The sequence below is a fragment of the Pelophylax lessonae genome (genome assembly GCF_965119305.1).
Source record: "Pelophylax lessonae genome assembly, chromosome: 4".
In the NCBI taxonomy this organism is placed as follows: Eukaryota; Metazoa; Chordata; class Amphibia; order Anura; family Ranidae; genus Pelophylax; species Pelophylax lessonae.
The window spans coordinates 288,209-309,392 of record NC_138771.1 but is presented as its reverse complement, the minus strand read 5'-3'; the positions used below and the strand labels follow the sequence as shown (position 1 = coordinate 309,392).

Here is a 21,184-nt window from a genome sequence, read left to right as displayed (position 1 = left end):
TAGCCGCCTCCTCTAGTAAGATAGCCGCCTCCTCTAGTATGATAGCCGCCTCCTCTAGTGAGATAGCCGCCTCCTCTAGTAAGATGGCCACCTCCTCTAGTAAGATGGCCGCCTCCTCTAGTAAGATAGCCGCCTCCTCTAGTAAGATAGCCGCATCCTCTAGTAAGATGGCCGCCTCCTCTAGTAAGATAGCCGCCTCCTCTAGTAAGATAGCCACATCCTCTAGTAAGATGGCCGCCTCCTCTAGTAAGATAGCCGCATCCTCTAGTAAGATGGCCGCCTCCTCTAGTAAGATGGCCGCCTCCTCTAGTAAGATAGCCGCCTCCTCTAGTAAGATAGCCACATCCTCTAGTAAGATGGCCGCCTCCTCTAGTAAGATAGCCGCCTCCTCTAGTAAGATGGCCGCCTCCTCTAGTAAAATGGCCGCCTCCTCTAGTAAGATAGCCGCCTCCTCTAGTAAGATAGCCGCCTCCTCTAGTAAGATAGCCGCTTCTTCTAGTAAGATGGCCGCCTCCTCTAGTAAGATGGCCGCCTCCTCTAGTAAGATAGCCGCATCCTCTAGTAAGATGGCCGCCTCCTCTAGTAAAATGGCCGCCTCCTCTAGTAAGATAGCCGCCTCCTCTAGTAAGATAGCCGCCTCCTCTAGTAAGATAGCCGCATCCTCTAGTAAGATGGCCGCCTCCTCTAGTAAGATAGCCGCCTCCTCTAGTAAGATAGCCGCCTCCTCTAGTAAGATAGCCGCATCCTCTAGTAAGATGGCCGCCTCTAGTAAGATAGCCGCCTCCAATCATGGTGCAGAACCCAGCGTGATAAATCAGTAATGGGTCGATTGGCTTCCAATGGGCACTCACTGAGCTCATAAAGAGGAACCAGAACTCCTCTCCTCTGAGACTAATTCCTGCACCCCAACCCTGGAAAATGTTTCTAATAGTGTGGATGAATGTGATTGGCCAACAAGACCCACAAACGGGTTCAATATAAAAATGATAACTTACATATTAACTTGTAAAGAGAATTAGAAGTAATCAATATTGGAAATGTCTGTAATAAAGTTATTGGTCTACAAAGGGTGAAGGATAACAGGGGGTTGGCACCTCAGAATCTCCGGTTGCAGCAGATGATGGGCGGCTTGAGTGAGCTTTAGGGAGGGGTAACTAGTGATCCAACGCTGGCCTTGGCTTTGTGGGGGGGGGATGGTCTCCCCCAGAGGTCCATCCTTTCCGGAAATCTACTGAATTACATCCCACGTAGAGGTGAATGCAGAAGATTTGGACCAAGGTGACCAGCTGGACCCGGTGTCGGGTTTTAGTGTCTCCGGCCCATCGGGAATATTATTGCCCCTTGGGAAGAAGTCGGATGGCAGTGGGCCGGGTGGCGAGCGTTGGGTGTAACTCATCTTCAGGCGGGCGGCTCACATCTGACCAGCTGGAACCGGTATTGGGTTTTAGTGTCTCCGGCCCATTGGGAATATTATTGCCCCTTGGGAAGAAGTCGGATGGCAGTGGGCCGGGTGGTGAGCGTTGGGTGTAACTCATCTTCAGGCAGGCGGCTCACATCTGACCAGCTGGACCCGGTGTCGGGTTTTAGTATATCCGGCCCATCGGGAATATTATTGCCCCTTGGGAAGAAGTCGGATGGCAGTGGGCCGGGTGGCGAGCGTTGGGTGTAACTCATCTTCAGGCGGGCGGCTCACATCTGACCAGTACCAGTCCCAGTATGGCTTTCCATCCACCATGGATGTCTTTTATCTCCGAACACAGCATGCGTTTACGGCTCGCCCTCCTTGGCCTCTCCTATATTATCCCCCACCCCTCCTTTCTCCATCATGGAGCCCTCCATCTCCACTAACGGTTCAATGCCAGGTATTCTACGACGGTGCTAGAAGAGAGATTTCCTAATACGGGGGGAGATGGGAGAAGGATGAATGTGTCTTCTCTGGAGATCACGGGACTGAGGACTTGGAATGTGACCGAGTGACTCTATGAATGTCACCCAAAGGCTGACACAGCGATATTTACTATCCCGGGTGCATCGCTCCCCCCTTACATTGTTTAATCTTGGGCTACGTCCTGATCCCTTGTGTGCCAGGTGTAGTAGGGACAACGAGGGCCTCATACCTCTTCTATGGAGGTGCCCAGGTACAGGACTAGTCTGATACACACGAATACCAGATCTTTCCAAGTGCCTCCACCTCTTCACCCCAAACCATGCGTATCTGATGGGATGATAGAGGAGGTATATGTACGAGTCTCAGGGTCCAACCCGTGAGCTTATTCTACAACAGGGATCTACAAACTACGACCCTCCAGCTGTCTCAGAACTACACATCCCATGAGGCATTGTAAGACTCTGACATTCACAGACATGACGAGGCATGATGGGAATTGTAGTTCCTGAACAACTGGAGGGCCATAGTTTGAAGGACCCTGACCTACAGCATTGGGTTTCCTAGGCCCCTCTACACCAAAGACGTGGGGAGCCAATATGGGGAGAACATTACGGTGATATCAGCATAGGGGAGCCCCTCCCACTTTTAGAAGATCTGGAGATGTTGGTTACCAATCCCAGGCCAGGTTCTATTGGACCGACTATTATTATAAGATCTGACTGTGTATATATATATATCAGGGTTCCACAAACCCCGGGTCACCATGGCAACCAGAAGTTTGGACCTGGCGTCTGGGCTGCTGCCATAATGCTGCACAAGCCGGGCGCCCATCCCCCTATGTATCTGCGGGCCAAGGACCGGCATAGAGGGTGCCGCCGGATAGAGGGGGCGGGGTAAGAGTGGACACAACTCTGCTCTCCTCCCCTTCTAGTTGTTGAGTGTGATGTCATGTCTGGGTCCTCATTGGGTGGGGGTAGTAGGGGTAGTTGGGTGGGGGTAGTTGGGTGGTGAGGGGGAGGGGTTGGGTAGTTGGATGGGGGTGGTGTTTCTATAAGTATACATGCTGTGGGGTGCGATTTCTGCGATCTCTCCATGCATTGGATGTCTCTCTGATGATCGCTATTCTCCGCACAGAACTGGCTGACGGAACTTCTCGCAATGTGAAGGACTTTCTCATGTTTTTTGGTTCTCCATAAACTTTCCTCTGATTTAAATATAAAGTTATTCGGTGGGATCTGGACTGGGGGGGGGGGAGGGGTCCAATCAGGTAATCGCAGTCATTCTTCATACATCCGCACTATTTCTATCCCTTCCATGGAAAGTTCTGCCACAAGAAGTGTTCTCCGAGGAAAGGATGAGAATCGGGGGAGGAGCGCCTTGGTCTGCTGACACCTAGAGAGTTCTCTTCACTGGAACTAAGGGGCCAATCCCAACCCCTGAAAAACACCCCCCACCATAATCCCCCCTCCACCACATCATAATCCCCCCTCCCCCACCATAATCCCCCCTCCACCACATCATAATCCCCCTCCCCCACCATAATCCCCCCTACCCCACACCATAATAATATTCTATCAGGTTGAGGTCAGGACTCTGTGCAGGTCAGTCACGTTCCTCCACCCCAAACTTCCTCATCCATGTCTTTATGGACCTTGCTTTTTCATGCTCCCAACTTTGTGGGAGGAGTTTGGGGATGGCCCCTTCCTGTTCCAACATGACTGCCCACCAGTGCACAAAGCAAGGTCCATAAAGACATGGATGAGAGAGTTTGGGGGTGGAGGAACATGACTGCCTCCACCTTAACCTGATAGAATACCTTTGGGATGAATTAGGGTGGACACTGTGAGCCAGGTCTTCTCATCCAACATCAGTGCCTGACCTCACAAATGCTCTTCTGGAAGAATGGTGAAACATTCCCATAGACACTCCTAAACCTTGTGGACGGCCTTCCCAGAAGAGTTGAAGCTGTTATAGCTGCAAAGGGCGGAGCCAACTCAATATTGAACCCTACGGACTAAGACTGGGATGCCATTAAAGTTCATGTGTGTGTAAGGCGTCCCAATACTTTTAGTAATATAGTGTATATAGAGAGGGGTCCCAATACTTTTGGTAATATAATGTATATAGAGAGGGGTCCCAATACTTTTGGTAATATAGTGTATATAGAGAGGCGTCCCAATACTTTTGGTAATATAGTGTATATAGAGAGGGGTCCCAATACTTTTGGTAATATAGTGTATATAGAGAGGGGTCCCAATACTTTTGGTAATATAGTGTATATAGAGAGGCGTCCCAATACTTTTGGTAATATAGTGTATATAGAGAGGGGGGAGGGGGTGTATAGTGTAAATAGAGGGGGGAGGGGGTGTATAGTGTATATAGAGGGGGGAGGGGGTGTATAGTGTATATAGAGGGGGGAGGGGGTGTATAGTGTATATAGAGGGGGGAGGGGGTGTATATAGAGGGGGGAGGGTGTAAATGGAGAGGGGGGAGGGGGTGTATAGTATACAGTCAGGTCCATAAATATTGGGACATGGACACAATTCTAATCTTTTTGGCTCTATACACCACCACAATGGATTTGAAATGAAACAAACAAGATGTGCTTTACCTGCAGACTTTCAGCTTTAATTTGAGGGAATTTACATCCAAATCAGGTGAAAGGTGTAGGAATTACAACAGTTTGTATATGTGCCTCCCACTTTTTAAGGGACAATTGGCTGCTCAGCTGTTCCATGGCCAGGTGTGTGTTATTCCCTCATTATCCCATTTACAAGGAGCAGATAAAAGGTTCAGAGTTCATTTCAAGTGTGCTATTTGCATTTGGAATCTGTTGCTGTCAACTCTCAATATGAGATCCAAAGAGCTGTCACTTATCAGTGAAGGAAGCCATCATTAGGCGGAAAAAACAAAACAAACCCATCAGAGAGAGAGCAAAAACATTAGGTGTGGCCAAATCTACTGTTTGGAACATCCTTAAAAAGAAAGAACGCCCCGGTGAGCTCAGCAACACCAAAAGACCCGGAAGACCACGGAAAACAACTGTGGTGGATGACCGAAGAATTCTTTCCCTGGTGAAGAAAACACCCTTCACAACAGTTGGCCAGATCAAGATCACTCTCCAGGAGGTAGGTGTATGTGTGCCAGATCAAGAACACTCTCCAGGAGGTAGGTGTATGTGTGTCAGATCAAGAACACTCTCCAGGAGGTAGGTGTATGTGTGTCAGATCAAGAACACTCTCCAGGAGGTAGGTGTATGTGTGTCAGATCAGGAACACTCTCCAGGAGGTAGGTGTATGTGTGTCAGATCAAGAACACTCTCCAGGAGGTAGGTGTATGTATGTCACCTTCACAACAGTTGGCCAGATCAAGATCACTCTCCAGGAGGTAGGTGTATGTGTGTCAGATCAAGAACACTCTCCAGGAGGTAGGTGTATGTGTGTCAGATGAAGAACACTCTCCAGGAGGTAGGTGTATGTGTGTCAGATCAGGAACACTCCCCAGGAGGTAGGTGTATGTGTGTCAGATCAGGAACACTCTCCAGGAGGTAGGTGTATGTGTGTCAGATCAGGAACACTCTCCAGGAGGTAGGTGTATGTGTGTCAGGTCAGGAACACTCTCCAGGAGGTAGGTGTATGTGTGTCAGATCAGGAACACTCTCCAGGAGGTAGGTGTATGTGTGTCAAAGTCAACAATCAGGAGAAGACTTCACCAGAGTGAATACAGAGGGTTCACCACAAGATGTAAACCATTGGTGAGCCTCAAAAACAGGAAGGCCAGATTAGAGTTTGCCAAACAACATCTAAAAAAGCCTTCACAGTTCTGGAACATTCTATGGACAGATGAGACCAAGATCAACTTGTAGCAGAGTGATGGGAAGAGAAGAGTATGGAGAAGGAAAGGATCCAAAGCATACCACCTCATCAGTGAAGCATGGTGGTGGTAGTGTCATGGCGTGGGCATGTCTGGCTGCCAATGGAACTGGTTCTCTTGTATTTATTGATGATGTGACTGCTGACAGAAGCAGCAGGATGAATTCTGAAGTGTTTCGGGGAATATTATCGGCTCAGATTCAGCCAAATGTTTCAGAACTCATTGGACGGCGCTTCACAGTGCAGATGGACAATGACCCGAAGCATACTGCGAAAGCAACCAAAGAGTTTTTTAAGGGAAAGAAGTGGAATGTTATGCAATGGCCAAGTCAATCACCTGACCTGAATCGGATTGAGCATGCATTTCACTTGCTGAAGACAAAACTGAAGGGAAAATGCCCCAAGGACAAGCAGGAACTGAAGACAGTTGCAGTAGAGGCCTGGCAGAGCATCACCAGGGATGAAACCCAGCGTCTGGTGATGTCTATGCCTTCCACACTTCAGGCTGTAATTGACTGCAAAGGATTTGCAACCAAGTATTAAAAAGTGAAAGTTTGATTTATGATTGTTAATCTGTCCCATTACTTTTGGTCCCTTAAAAAGTGGGAGGCACATATACAAACTGTTGTAATTCCTACACCGTTCACCTGATTTGGATGTAAATACCCTCAAATTAAAGCTGAAATTCTGCAGGTAAAGCACATCTTGTTTGTTTAATTTCAAATCCATTGTGGTGGTGTATAGAGCCAAAAAGATTAGAATTGTGTCCATGTCCCAATATTTATGGACCTGACTGTATATAGAGGGGGGAGGGGGGTGAATGATGGGGAAGGAGGGGACTCACTCGTCATTCAGGCCACATCTTCTGGAGGTGGGGTTCCCGTATTTGGTGATGGATCAGTGATGGATGGGTGAATGATGGGTGATGGATGGGTGGGTGAATGATGATGAATGGGTGAATGAGGGGTTAATGGATCAGTGATGGATGGGTGAATGATGGGTGATGGATCAGTGATGGATGGGTGAATGATGGGTGTGTGAATGATGGGTGATGGATGGGTGATGGATGGGTGAATGATGGTGATGGATGGGTGAATGATGGGGAAGGAGGGGACTCACTCGTCATTCAGGCCGCATCTTCTGGAGGTGGGGTTCCCGTATTTGGTGATGGATCAGTGATGGATGGGTGAATGATGGGTGATGGATGGGTGGGTGAATGATGGGTGATGGATGGGTGGGTGAATGATGATGAATGGGTGAATGAGGGGTTAATGGATCAGTGATGGATGGGTGAATGATGGGCGATGGATGGGTGGGTGAATGATGAGTGATGGATGAGTGGGTGAATGATGATGAATGGGTGAATGATGGGTTAATGGATCAGTGATGGATGGGTGAATGATGGGTGATTCATGGGTGATGGATGCGTGATGGATGGGTGGGTGAATGATGGGTGGGTGAATGATGATGAATAGGTGAATGATGGGTTAATGGATCAGTGATGGATGGGTGAATGATGGGTGATGGATCAGTGATGGATGGGTGAATGATGGGGAAGGAGGGGACTCACTCGTCATTCAGGCCGCATCTTCTGGAGGTGGGGTTCCCGTATTTGGTGATGGTCTCGGTGATGGTGCTGTAGAGTGAATCTCCCAGGGATCGCGAGATTCCCTCCCACGCCATGATGAGGATGATGATGACGGCGTTCTCACAGCTGTGACCGGCCCGATGCCGAACCAAAACCAGAAGCTTCTCCTCCTCACTCTGCCGGCGGATCACCTGAAGAAGACAGAACATCGATTAATTCCCAGGAATGTGGGGGAAACTCTCAGCCTGGCCCAAGTATGACGAGTTCCCGAGAACTTCTACATACCGGGGCCCCCACTTTCTTATCAGCACCCCAACCCCCATCATCTCCTCCAAGGTGACTACATTGGACCACCAAAGGGCTGCGGAGAGTCCAGAGGAGGACCTTCCCACCTCTGTGCTCATTGGAGGTTCAATGAGTTTCCATGCTTCCATCTGATTGTTCTCACAGCGGCCCCCGGACTCCATGGGGGAAATCTGAATGGCTGAAATGAATGAGGAGTGAAGCCCTCAGATACCTACAAAGGGCCAAACAGGGGTCACACAGGGTCAAACAGAGGTCACAAGGGGTCACACAGAGGTCACAAGGGGTCACACAGAGGTCACACAGGGGCCACAAAGGGTGACAGGACTTCCCTCTAAGTTGCTCTTCCACCTTCCAGCACATTCTATGATAAAACTCGGATTTCTAATCGCAGATTTGGAGCGTTTTGCGGTTTTTGGGAAGCGCCGGGCGCAGATCTACGAATCGCATTCTCCGGACGCTGCGACTCCACCTGAAGAACATTTAATTCCTCCCATAATGCACGGCGTGGAATGAGGAGCGGGGCGCTCCGTGTCCTCCGAGGTTCAGGAGTGGAGAACAGCGCGGCCGCCCGGAGATCTATAAATAGCGACAAACAAACCGCCGCGTCCTCATTTCACCTCCGCCATCCGCTGATAGAAAGCAGAGGAAGAGGGGGAGGGGCGGAGGATAAAGAATCTCATCCCATCCCCCGGAAGGAAAAACGGCGCAAACATTTCTACCATTCCCCATCCATTCATTCATCACACCATTCCACTCCATTCATTCATCACACCATTCCACTCCATTCATTCATCGCACCATTCCACTCCATTCATTCATCGCACCATTCCACTCCATTCATTCATCAGTCACAGCATTCCACTCCATTCATTCATCACACCATTCCCCTTCATTCATCAGTCACAGCATTCCACTCCATTCATCAGTCACAGCATTCCACTCCATTCATTCATCACAGCATTCCCCTCCATTCATTCATTGCAGCATTCCCCTCCATTCATTCATCACACCATTCCACTCCATTCATCAGTCACAGCATTCCACTGCATTCATTCATCACACCATTCCCCTTCATTCATCAGTCACAGCATTCCACTCCATTCATCAGTCACAGCATTCCACTCCATTCATTCATCACAGCATTCCCCTCCATTCATTCATTGCAGCATTCCCCTCCATTCATTCATCGCAGCATTCCCCTCCATTCATTCATCACACCATTCCACTCCATTCATTAGTCGCAGCATTCCACTCCATTCATTCATCGCAGCATTCCAATCCATTCATTAGTCGCAGCATTTCACTCCATTCATTCATCGCACCATTCCCCTCCATTCATTCATCACACCATTCATCAGTTGCAGCATTCCACTCCATTCATTCATCAAAACATTCCACTCCATTCATTCATCGCAACATTCCACTACATTTATTCATCGCAACATTCCACTACATTCATTAGTCGCAGCATTCCTCTCCATTAAACAGCCAGTGTCCTACATTCACAGCCAGTAACCTACATTCACAGCCATTGTCCTACATCCATAGCCAGTGTCCTACATTCATGGCCAGTGTCCTACATTCACAGCCAGTGTCCTACATTCACAGCCAGTGTCCTACATTCATGGCCAGTGTCCTACATTGACAATCAGTGTCTTACATTCATGACCAGTGTCCTACATTCATGGCCAGTATCCTACATTCACAGCCAGTGTCCTACATTCAAAGTAAGTGTCCTACATTCATGGCCAGTGTCCTTCATTCATAGCCAGTGACCTACATTCTTGGCTAGTATCCTACATTCACAGCCAGTGTTCTACATTCACAGCCAGTATCCTACATTCATGGCCAGTGTCCTACATTCACAGCCAGTGTCCTACATTCGTGGCCAGTGTCCTACATTCACAGCCAGTGTCCTACATTCACAGCCAGTGTCCTACATTCATGGCCAGTGTCCTTCATTCACAGACAGTGTCCTACATTCAAAGAAAGTGTCCTACATTCACGGCCAGTGTCCTACATTGATGGCCAATGTCCTACATTCACAGCCAGTGTCCTACATTGATGGCCAATGTCCTACATTCACAGCCAGTGTCTTACATTCATGGCTAGTATCCTACATTCACAGCCAGTGTCCTATATTCACAGCCAGTGTCCTACATTCACAGCCAGTGTCCTACATTCACGGCCAGTGTCCTACATTCATGGCCAATGTCCTACATTCACAGCCAGTGTCTTACACTCATGGCTAGCATCCTACATTCACAGCCAGTGTCCTACATTCACAGTAAGTATCCTACATTCATGGCCAGTGTCCTACATTCACAGCCAGTGTCTTACATTCACAGCCAGTGTCCTACATTCATGGCCAGTATCCTACATTCACAGCCAGTGTCCTACATTCAAAGTAAGTGTCCTACATTCATGGCCAGTGTCCTTCATTCATAGCCAGTGACCTACATTCTTGGCTAGTATCCTACATTCACAGCCAGTGTTCTACATTCACAGCCAGTATCCTACATTCATGGCCAGTGTCCTACATTCACAGCCAGTGTCCTACATTCGTGGCCAGTGTCCTACATTCACAGACAGTGTCCTACATTCAAAGAAAGTGTCCTACATTCACGGCCAGTGTCCTACATTCACAGCCAGTGTCTTACATTCATGGATAGTATCCTACATTCACAGCCAGTGTCCTACATTCACAGCCAGTGTCCTACATTCATGGCCAGTGTCCTACATTCATGGCCAGTGTCCTACATTCATGGCCAGTGTCCTACATTCACGGCCAGTGTCCTACATTCATAGCCAATGTCCTACATTCACAGCCAGTGTCTTACACTCATGGCTAGCATCCTACATTCACAGCCAGTGTCCTACATTCACAGTAAGTGTCCTACATTCATGGCCAGTGTCCTACATCCACAGCCAGTGTCCTACATTCACAGCCAGTGTCCTACATTCATGGCCAGTGTCCTACATTCACGGCCAGTGTCCTACATTCATAGCCAATGTCCTACATTCACAGCCAGTGTCTTACACTCATGGCTAGCATCCTACATTCACAGCCAGTGTCCTACATTCACAGTAAGTGTCCTACATTCATGGCCAGTGTCCTACATCCACAGCCAGTGTCCTACATTCATGGCCAGTGTCCTACATTCATGGCCAGTGTCCTACATTTACAGCCAGTGTCCTACATTCATGGCTAGTATCCTACATTCACAGACAGTGTCCTACATTCAAAGAAAGTGTCCTACATTCACGGCCAGTGTCCTACATTCACAGCCAGTGTCTTACATTCATGGATAGTATCCTACATTCACAGCCAGTGTCCTACATTGATGGCCAATGTCCAACATTCACAGTCAGTGTCCTACATTCACAGACAGTGTCCTACATTCAAAGAAAGTGTCCTACATTCACGGCCAGTGTCCTACATTCACAGCCAGTGTCTTACATTCATGGATAGTATCCTACATTCACAGCCAGTGTCCTATATTCACAGCCAGTGTCCTACATTCACAGCCAGTGTCCTACATTCATGGCCAGTGTCCTACATTCATGGCCAGTGTCCTACATTCACGGCCAGTGTCCTACATTCATAGCCAATGTCCTACATTCACAGCCAGTGTCTTACACTCATGGCTAGCATCCTACATTCACAGCCAGTGTCCTACATTCACAGTAAGTGTCCTACATTCATGGCCAGTGTCCTACATCCACAGCCAGTGTCCTACATTCATGGCCAGTGTCCTACATTCATGGCCAGTGTCCTACATTTACAGCCAGTGTCCTACATTCATGGCTAGTATTCTACATTCACAGACAGTGTCCTACATTCAAAGAAAGTGTCCTACATTCACGGCCAGTGTCCTACATTCACAGCCAGTGTCTTACATTCATGGATAGTATCCTACATTCACAGCCAGTGTCCTACATTGATGGCCAATGTCCAACATTCACAGTCAGTGTCCTACATTCATGGCCAGTGTCCCACATTCATGGCCAGAGTCCTACATTCACAGCCAGTGTCCTACATTCATGGCCAGTGTCCTACATTCACAGTCAGTGTCCTACATTCACAGTCAGTGTCCTACATTCACAGCCAGTGTCTTACATTCACGGCCAGTTTCCTACATTCACATTCAGTGTCCTACATTCACTGCTAGTATCCTACATTCACAGTCAGTGTCCTACATTCATGACCAGTGTCCTCCTCTACATATAAGATGGGATACGCACCCATTTGGCGATTGGACATCCTCTGGAGCTCTTCCCTTCTTTTCCCGTATAAACGACTTTCTCGATTCGGATTGCTTTCCCTTTCTCTCCATATCTGCAGAAAGGAATAAAGAATAACGGAAGGATGAGCCATGGAATCGGTTCTGTGATACCGGGGAGGAGTAGAGGGATACAGGGGGGGGGGGGAGAAGGTGGGGATGGAGCAGAGAGATGTTGGAGGAGCTGAGAGATGAGGGGGGGAGTTGCAGAGGGATGCGGGGGGAGGAGGAGGAGCAGAGAGATGTGGGAAGAGGAGCAGATGGAAGTAGGGGGAGGAGCAGAGGGATGCGGGAGGAGGAGGAGCAGAGAGATGTTGGAGGAGGAGCAGAGGGATGTAGTGGGAGGAGCAGAGGGATAAGGAGCAGATGGAAGTAGGGGGAGGAGCAGAGGGATGTAGTGGGAGGAGCAGAGGGATGCGGGAGGAGGAGGAGCAGAGAGATGTGGGAGGAGGAGCAGAGGGATGTAGTGGGAGGAGCAGAGGGATGCGGGAGGAGGAGCCGATGGAAGTAGGGGGAGGAGCAGATGGAAGTAGGGGGAGGAGCAGAGGCATGCGGGAGGAGAAGCAGAGAGATGTGGGAGGAGGAGGAGCAGATGGAAGTAGGGGGAGGAGCAGAGGGATGCGGGAGGAGGAGGAGCAGAGAGATGTGGGAGGAGGAGCAGAGGGATGTAGTGGGAGGAGCAGAGGGATGCGGGAGGAGGAGCCGATGGAAGTAGGGGGAGGAGCAGATGGAAGTAGGGGGAGGAGCAGAGGCATGCGGGAGGAGGAGCAGAGAGATGTGGGAGGAGGAGGAGCAGATGGAAGTAGGGGGAGGAGCAGAGGCATGCGGGAGGAGGAGCAGAGAGATGTGGGAGGAGGAGGAGCAGATGGAAGTAGGGGGAGGAGCAGAGGGATGCGGGAGGAGGAGGAGCAGAGAGATGTGGGAGGAGGAGCAGAGGGATGTAGTGGGAAGAGCAGAGGGATGCGGGAGGAGGAGCCGATGGAAGTAGGGGGAGGAGCATATGGAAATAGGGGGAGGAGCAGAGGGATGCAGGAGAAGGAGGAGCAGAGAGATGTGGGAGGAGGAGGAGCAGATGGAAGTAGGGGGAGGAGCAGAGGCATGCGGGAGGAGGAGCAGAGAGATGTGGGAGGAGGAGGAGCAGAGGGATGTAGGGGGAGGGGCAGAGGTATGCAGGAGGGGGAGGAGCAGAGAGATGTGGGAGGAGGAGGAGCAGATGGAAGTAGGGGGAGGAGCAGAGGGATGCGGGAGGAGGAGGAGCAGAGAGATGTGGGAGGAGGAGCAGAGGGATGTAGTGGGAGGAGCAGAGGGATGCGGGAGGAGGAGCCGATGGAAGTAGGGGGAGGAGCAGATGGAAATAGGGGGAGGAGCAGAGGTATGCAGGAGAAGGAGGAGCAGAGAGATGTGGGAGGAGGAGGAGCAGATGGAAGTAGGGGGAGGAGCAGAGGCATGCGGGAGGAGGAGCAGAGAGATGTGGGAGGAGGAGGAGCAGAGGGATGTAGGGGGAGGGGCAGAGGTATGCAGGAGGGGGAGGAGCAGAGAGATGTGGGAGGAGGAGGAGCAGATGGAAGTAGGGGGAGGAGCAGAGGGATGCGGGAGGAGGAGGAGCAGAGAGATGTGGGAGGAGGAGCAGAGGGATGTAGTGGGAGGAGCAGAGGGATGCGGGAGGAGGAGCCGATGGAAGTAGGGGGAGGAGCAGATGGAAATAGGGGGAGGAGCAGAGGTATGCAGGAGAAGGAGGAGCAGAGAGATGTGGGAGGAGGAGGAGCAGATGGAAGTAGGGGGAGGAGCAGAGGCATGCGGGAGGAGGAGCAGAGAGATGTGGGAGGAGGAGGAGCAGAGGGATGTAGGGGGAGGGGCAGAGGTATGCAGGAGGGGGAGGAGCAGAGAGATGTGGGAGGAGGAGGAGCAGATGGAAGTAGGGGGAGGAGCAGAGGGATGCGGGAGGAGGAGGAGCAGAGAGATGTGGGAGGAGGAGCAGAGGGATGTAGTGGGAGGGGCAGAGGGATGCGGGAGGAGGAGCCGATGGAAGTAGGGGGAGGAGCAGATGGAAATAGAGGGAGGAGCAGAGGTATGCAAGAGAAGGAGGAGCAGAGAGATGTGGGAGGAGGAGGAGCAGATGGAAGTAGGGGGAGGAGCAGAGGCATGCGGGAGGAGGAGCAGAGAGATGTGGGAGGAGGAGGAGCAGATGGAAGTAGGGGGAGGAGCAGAGAGATGCGGGAGGAGGAGGAGCAGATGGAAGTAGGGGGAGGAGCAGAGGCATGCGGGAGGAGGAGCAGAGAGATGTGGGAGGAGGAGCAGAGGGATGTAGTGGGAGGAGCAGAGGGATGCGGGAGGAGGAGCCGATGGAAGTAGGGGGAGGAGCAGATGGAAATAGGGGGAGGAGCAGAGGTATGCAGGAGAAGGAGGAGCAGAGAGATGTGGGAGGAGGAGGAGCAGATGGAAGTAGGGGGAGGAGCAGAGGCATGCGGGAGGAGGAGCAGAGAGATGTGGGAGGAGGAGGAGCAGATGGAAGTAGGGGGAGGAGTAGAGGCATGCGGGAGGAGGAGCAGAGAGATGTGGGAGGAGGAGGAGCAGAGGGATGTAGGGGGAGGAGCAGAGAGATGTGGGGGGCAGAGTAATGGGGGGCTGAAGTAAGGTGGAAACAAAGAAGCGGCCGGGAGAATTATGAGATTTCCTCTTCCTGATATTCAGAGACTGGAAATTGTCATTGGAAAGTGAAGCAGAAAATGTTCAATAAAAATAAAAAGTGAAATATATGAATAAAGGAGGATCACTGAATGGGGGACCACGGCCTGAATCCGGACCGAGTCACTGTCCCATCCGGACCCGCGGTCTCCTCATTTTGGAGGCGGTCCTGGCCTCTTCCCACCATTCTCAAGGCAGAGCGGTGATATTTCAATCGATAATCTGAGTGTGAGATAATAACGATTGGACTGCAGCGTTCCCAGATTTGTGTCAGACGAATGAACGATATGGAAGCGCGGCGCCGTCACTACGAATATCATTCAATGTGAACTCCACAATACAGAAAATACAACATAAAATTTGTGCAATGCAACTAAAAAGTGCCGAATGTTGTGGACAATTCTTCTTTTACATATGAAGTGACAGGAGCCAGGAGAGCAATGAATGGAGAGCGGGAGCCAGGAGAGCAATGAATGGAGAGCGGGAGCCAGGAGAGCAATGAATGGAGAGCGGGAGCCAGGAGAGCAATGAATGGAGAGTGGGAGCCAGGAGAGCAATGAATGGAGAGCGGGAGCCAGGATAGCAATGAATGGAGAGCGGGAGCCAGGATAGCAATGAATGGAGAGTGGGAGCCAGGAGAGCAATGAATGGAGAGCGGGAGCCAGGAGAGCAATGAATGGAGAGTGGGAGCCAGGATAGCAATGAATGGAGAGCGGGAGCCAGGAGAGCAATGAATGGAGAGCGGGAGCCAGGATAGCAATGAATGGAGAGCGGGAGCCAGGAGAGCAATGAATGGAGAGCAGGAGCCAGGATAGCAATGAATGGAAAGCGGGAGCCAGGAGAGCAATGAATGGAGAGCGGGAGCCAGGAGAGCAATGAATGGAGAGCGGGAGCCAGGAGAGCAATGAATGGAGAGTGGGAGCCAGGATAGCAATGAATGGAGAGTGGGAGCCAGGAGAGCAATGAATGGAGAGTGGGAGCCAGGATAGCAATGAAAGGAGAGTGGGAGCTAGGATAGCAATGAACGGAGAGCCGGAGCCAGGAGAGCAATGAATGGAGAGCGGGAGCCAGGATAGCAATGAATGGAGAGCGGGAGCCAGGATAGCAATGAATGGAGAGCGGGAGCCAGGAGAGCAATGAATGGAGAGCGGGAGCCAGGAGAGCAATGAATGGAGAGCGGGAGCCAGGAGAGCAATGAATGGAGAGCGGGAGCCAGGACAGCAATGAATGGAGAGCAGGAGCCAGGAGAGCAATGAATGGAGAGCGGGAGCCAGGAGAGCAATGAATGGAGAGTGGGAGCCAGGAGAGCAATGAACGGAGAGTGGGAGCCAGGAGAGCAATGAATGGAGAGCGGGAGCCAGGATAGCAATGAATGGAGAGCGGGAGCCAGGATAGCAATGAACGGAGAGCGGGAGCCAGGATAGCAATGAATGGAGAGCGGGAGCCAGGAGAGCAATGAATGGAGAGCGGGAGCCAGGATAGCAATGAAGGGAGAGCCGGAGCCAGGATAGCAATGAATGGAGAGCGGGAGCCAGGATAGCAATGAACGGAGAGTGGGAGCTAGGATAGCAATGAATGGAGAACGGGAGCCAGGATAGCAATGAACGGAGAGCGGGAGCCAGGATAGCAATGAATGGAGAGCGGGAGCCAGGAGAGCAATGAATAGAGAGTGGAAGAGCCAGGATAGCAATGAATGGAGAGCGGGAGCCAGGATAGCAATGCACAGAGAGCAGGAGTTAACTTTCCAGATTTAGTAGCAGGTGATTGGTTGCTAGGATTCCAGGCAGTCCTAGCAACCAATCACTAGCTTATAATATAAAAAGGTAACCCCAGCAGCTCCAGTGCTGCTGTCCAGTGCTGCTGTATCCAGCACTGATAAAGGGGGGCTGTGATAGGAAAGGAGGGTGTGATAGGAAGGGGGGGTGTGATAGGAAGGGGGGCTGTGATATAAAGGGGGGCTGTGATATAAAGGGGGGGTGTGATAGAAGGGGGGGTGTGATATAAGGGGGGGTGTGATAGGAAGGGGGGCTGTGATATAAAGGGGGGCTGTGATATAAAGGGGGGGGGTGTGATATAAAGGGGGGGTGTGATATAAAGGGGGGCTGTGATATAAAGAGGGGGTGTGATAGAAGGGGGGGGGTGTGATAGGAAGGGGGGCTGTGATATAAAGGGGGGGTGTGATAGGAAGGGGGGCTGTGATATAAAGGGGGGTGTGATATAAAGGGGGGGTGTGATATAAAGGGGGGGCTGTGATATAAGGGGGGGTGTGATAGGAAGGGGGGCTGTGATATAAAGGGGGGGTGTGATATAAAGGGGGGGTGTGATAGGAAGGGGGGCTGTGATATAAAGGGGGGCTGTGATATAAAGGGGGGCTGTGATATAAAGGGGGGTGTGATAGGAAGGGGGGCTGTGATAGGAAGGGGGGCTGTGATATAAAGGGGGGCTGTGATATAAAGGGGGGGTGTGATAGGAAGGGGGGCTGTGATAGGAAGGGGGGCTGTGATATAAAGGGGGGCTGTGATATAAAGGGGGGGTGTGATAGGAAGGGGGGCTGTGATAGGAAGGGGGGCTGTGATATAAAGGGGGGCTGTGATAGGAAGGGGGGGTGTGATAGGAAGGGGGGCTGTGATATAAAGGGGGGTGTGATATAAAGGGGGGCTGTGATATAAAGGGGGGGTGTGATAGAAGGGGGTGTGTGATAGGAAGGGGGGCTATGATATAAAGGGGGGGTGTGATAGGAAGGGGGGCTGTGATATAAAGGGGGGCTGTGATATAAAGAGGGGGTGTGATATAAAGGGGGGGTGTGATATAAAGGGGGGCTGTGATATAAAGGGGGGGGTGATATAAAGGGGGGGGCTGTGATATAAGGGGGGGTGTGATAGGAAGGGGGGCTGTGATATAAAGGGGGGCTGTGATATAAAGGGGGGGTGTGATATAAAGGGGGGGGTGTGATATAAAGGGGGGCTGTGATATAAAGGGGGGGTGTGATAGGAAGGGGGGCTGTGATAGGAAGGGGGGCTGTGATATAAAGGGGGGGTGTGATAGGAAGGGGGGCTGTGATAGGAAGGGGGGCTGTGATATAAAGGGGGGGTGTGATATAAAGGGGGCTGTGATATAAAGGGGGCTGTGATAGGAAGGGGGGCTGTGATATAAAGGGGGGGTGTGATAGGAAGGGGGGCTGTGATAGGAAGGGGGGCTGTGATATAAAGGGGGGGTGTGATATAAAGGGGGGGTGTGATATAAAGGGGGGCTGTGATATAAAGGGGGGGTGTGATAGGAAGGGGGGCTGTGATAGGAAGGGGGGCTGTGATATAAAGGGGGGCTGTGATATAAAGGGGGGGTGTGATATAAAGGGGGGGTGTGATATAAAGGGGGGCTGTGATATAAAGGGGGGGTGTGATAGGAAGGGGGGCTGTGATAGGAAGGGGGGCTGTGATATAAAGGGGGGGTGTGATAGGAAGGGGGGGGTGTGATAGGAAGGGGGGCTGTGATAGGAAGGGGGGCTGTGATATAAAGGGGGCTGTGATATAAAGGGGGCTGTGATAGGAAGGGGGGCTGTGATATAAAGGGGGGGTGTGATAGGAAGGGGGGCTGTGATAGGAAGGGGGGCTGTGATATAAAGGGGGGCTGTGATAGGAAGGGGGGGGTGTGATAGAAGGGTTTGGGATATCGCACACACGTGCGATTTGTACCTCGGCTGGGAGAAGATGTGACTGGTCGGACGTCTATGATTGGACCCCGGACTGACCGTATAATTTACCTCCATGGGAAAGTATTAGAAGGAATGAAGACTTACCTCTCCTCCATCAGCTCTCTGATGGACGGCACGGACGGCCCGGACCCGAGGTGCGTGTAATACGGCCCTTCATCCTTCTCATTGATTTGCTCTGGAAGAATGAAATATCCGTGTTTAGAAAGGAGAGACGAGGAATAAATCACAGAGGGTGTCACATATATAGAGGGTGTCACATATATAGAGGGTGTCATACGGTGTCACATATATAGAGGGTGTCACATATATAGAGGGTGTCATACGGTGTCACATATATAGAGGGTGTCACATATATAGAGGGTGTCATAAGGTGTCACATATATAGAGGGTGTCACATATATAGAGGGTGTCAGACGGTGTCACGTATATAGAGGGTGTCACATATATAGAGGGTGTCAGACAGTGTCACATATATAGAGGGTGTCACATATATAGATGGTGTCACATATATAGAGGGTGTCATACGGTGTCACATATATAGAGGGTGTCACATATATAGAGGGTGTCAGACGGTGTCACATATATAGAGGGTGTCAGACGGTGTCACATATATAGAGGGTGTCATACGGTGTCACATATATAGAGGGTGTCACATATATAGAGGGTGTCATAAGGTGTCACATATATAGAGGGTGTCAGACGGTGTCACATATATAGAGGGTGTCACATATATAGAGGGTGTCATAAGGTGTCACATATATAGAGGGTGTCAGACGGTGTCACGTATATAGAGGGTGTCACATATATAGAGGGTGTCACATATATAGAGGGTGTCAGACGGTGTCACATATATAGAGGGTGTCATACAGCATCACATATATATAGAGGGTGTCAGACGGTGTCACACATATAGAGGGTGTCAGACGGTGTCACATATATAGAGGGTGTCACACGGTGTCACATATATAGAGGGTGTCACATATATAGAGGGTGTCACATATATAGAGGGTGTCAGACGGTGTCACATATATAGAGGGTGTCACATATATAGATGGTGTCACATATATAGAGGGTGTCATACGGTGTCACATATATAGAGGGTGTCACATATATAGAGGGTGTCAGACGGTGTCACATATATAGAGGGTGTCATACGGTGTCACATATATAGAGGGTGTCACATATATAGAGGGTGTCATAAGGTGTCACATATATAGAGGGTGTCAGACGGTGTCACGTATATAGAGGGTGTCACATATATAGAGGGTGTCACATATATAGAGGGTGTCAGACGGTGTCACATATATAGAGGGTGTCACATATATAGAGGGTGTCATACGGTGTCACATATATAGAGGGTGTCACATATATAGAGGGTGTCAGACGGTGTCACATATATAGAGGGTGTCATACAGCATCACATATATATAGAGGGTGTCAGACGGTGTCACATATATAGAGGGTGTCACATATATAGAGGGTGTCACATATATAGAGGGTGTCATACGGTGTCACATATATAGAGGGTGTCACATATATAGAGGGTGTCAGACGGTGTCACATATATAGAGGGTGTCACATATATAGAGGGTGTCACACAGTGTCACATATATAGAGGGTGTCACATATATAGATGGTGTCACATATATAGAGGGTGTCAGACGGTGTCACATATATAGAGGGTGTCACATATATAGAGGGTGTCAGACGGTGTCACACATATAGAGGGTGTCACATATATAGAGGGTGTCAGACGGTGTCACATATATAGAGGGTGTCATACGGTGTCACATATATAGAGGGTGTCAGACGGTGTCACATATATAGAGGGTGTCATAAGGTATCACATATATAGAGGGTGTCATACGGTGTCACATATATAGAGGGTGTCACATATATAGAGGGTGTCATAAGGTGTCACATATATAGAGGGTGTCAGACGGTGTCACATATATAGAGGGTGTCACATATATAGAGGGTGTCACATAAATAGAGGGTGTCAGACGGTGTCACATATATAGAGGGTGTCAGACGGTGTCACATATATAGAGGGTGTCATACGGTGTCACATATATAGAGGGTGTCATACGGTGTCACATATATAGAGGGTGTCATAAGGTGTCACATATATAGAGGGTGTCAGACGGTGTCACATATATAGAGGGTGTCATAAGGTGTCACATATATAGAGGGTGTCAGACGGTGTCACATATATAGAGGGTGTCATACGGTGTCACATATATAGAGGGTGTCACATATATAGAGGGTGTCATAAGGTGTCACATATATAGAGGGTGTCAGACGGTGTCACATATATAGAGGGTGTCAGACGGTGTCACATATATAGAGGGTGTCACATATATAGAGGGTGTCATAAGGTGTCACATATATAGAGGGTGTCAGACGGTGTCACATATATAGAGGGTGTCACATAAATAGAGGGTGTCACATATATAGAGGGTGTCATACGGTGTCACATATATAGAGGGTGTCAGACGGTGTCACATATATAGAGGGTGTCATACAGCATCACATATATATAGAGGGTGTCAGACGGTGTCACACATATAGAGGGTGTCAGACGGTGTCACATATATAGAGGGTGTCACACGGTGTCACACATATAGAGGGTGTCAGACGGTGTCACATATATAGAGGGTGTCACACGGTGTCACATATATAGAGGGTGTCACATATATAGAGGGTGTCACACGGTGTCACATATATAGAGGGTGTCACATATATAGAGGGTGTCACATATATAGAGGGTGTCAGACGGTGTCACATATATAGAGGGTGTCACATATATAGATGGTGTCACATATATAGAGGGTGTCATACGGTGTCACA

The 21,184-nt window shown here is 50.1% G+C and overlaps 1 protein-coding gene across 3 annotated transcripts in view; it reads right to left on the bottom strand.

Moving 5' to 3' along the window:
* The window catches only part of TET3 (tet methylcytosine dioxygenase 3), a 167,998-nt gene that overhangs the window by 30,735 nt on the left and 116,079 nt on the right, over positions 1-21,184 (bottom strand). For all 3 annotated transcript variants that reach the window (XM_082257033.1, XM_082257034.1, XM_082257035.1), the window contains 3 exons: positions 18,419-18,509; positions 11,900-11,993; positions 7,331-7,539 (listed from right to left, as the gene is read on the bottom strand). In XM_082257033.1, coding sequence (XP_082113159.1) covers positions 7,331-7,539; positions 11,900-11,993; positions 18,419-18,509 — 394 coding nt within the window. The remainder of the gene's footprint in view (positions 1-7,330; positions 7,540-11,899; positions 11,994-18,418; positions 18,510-21,184) is intronic.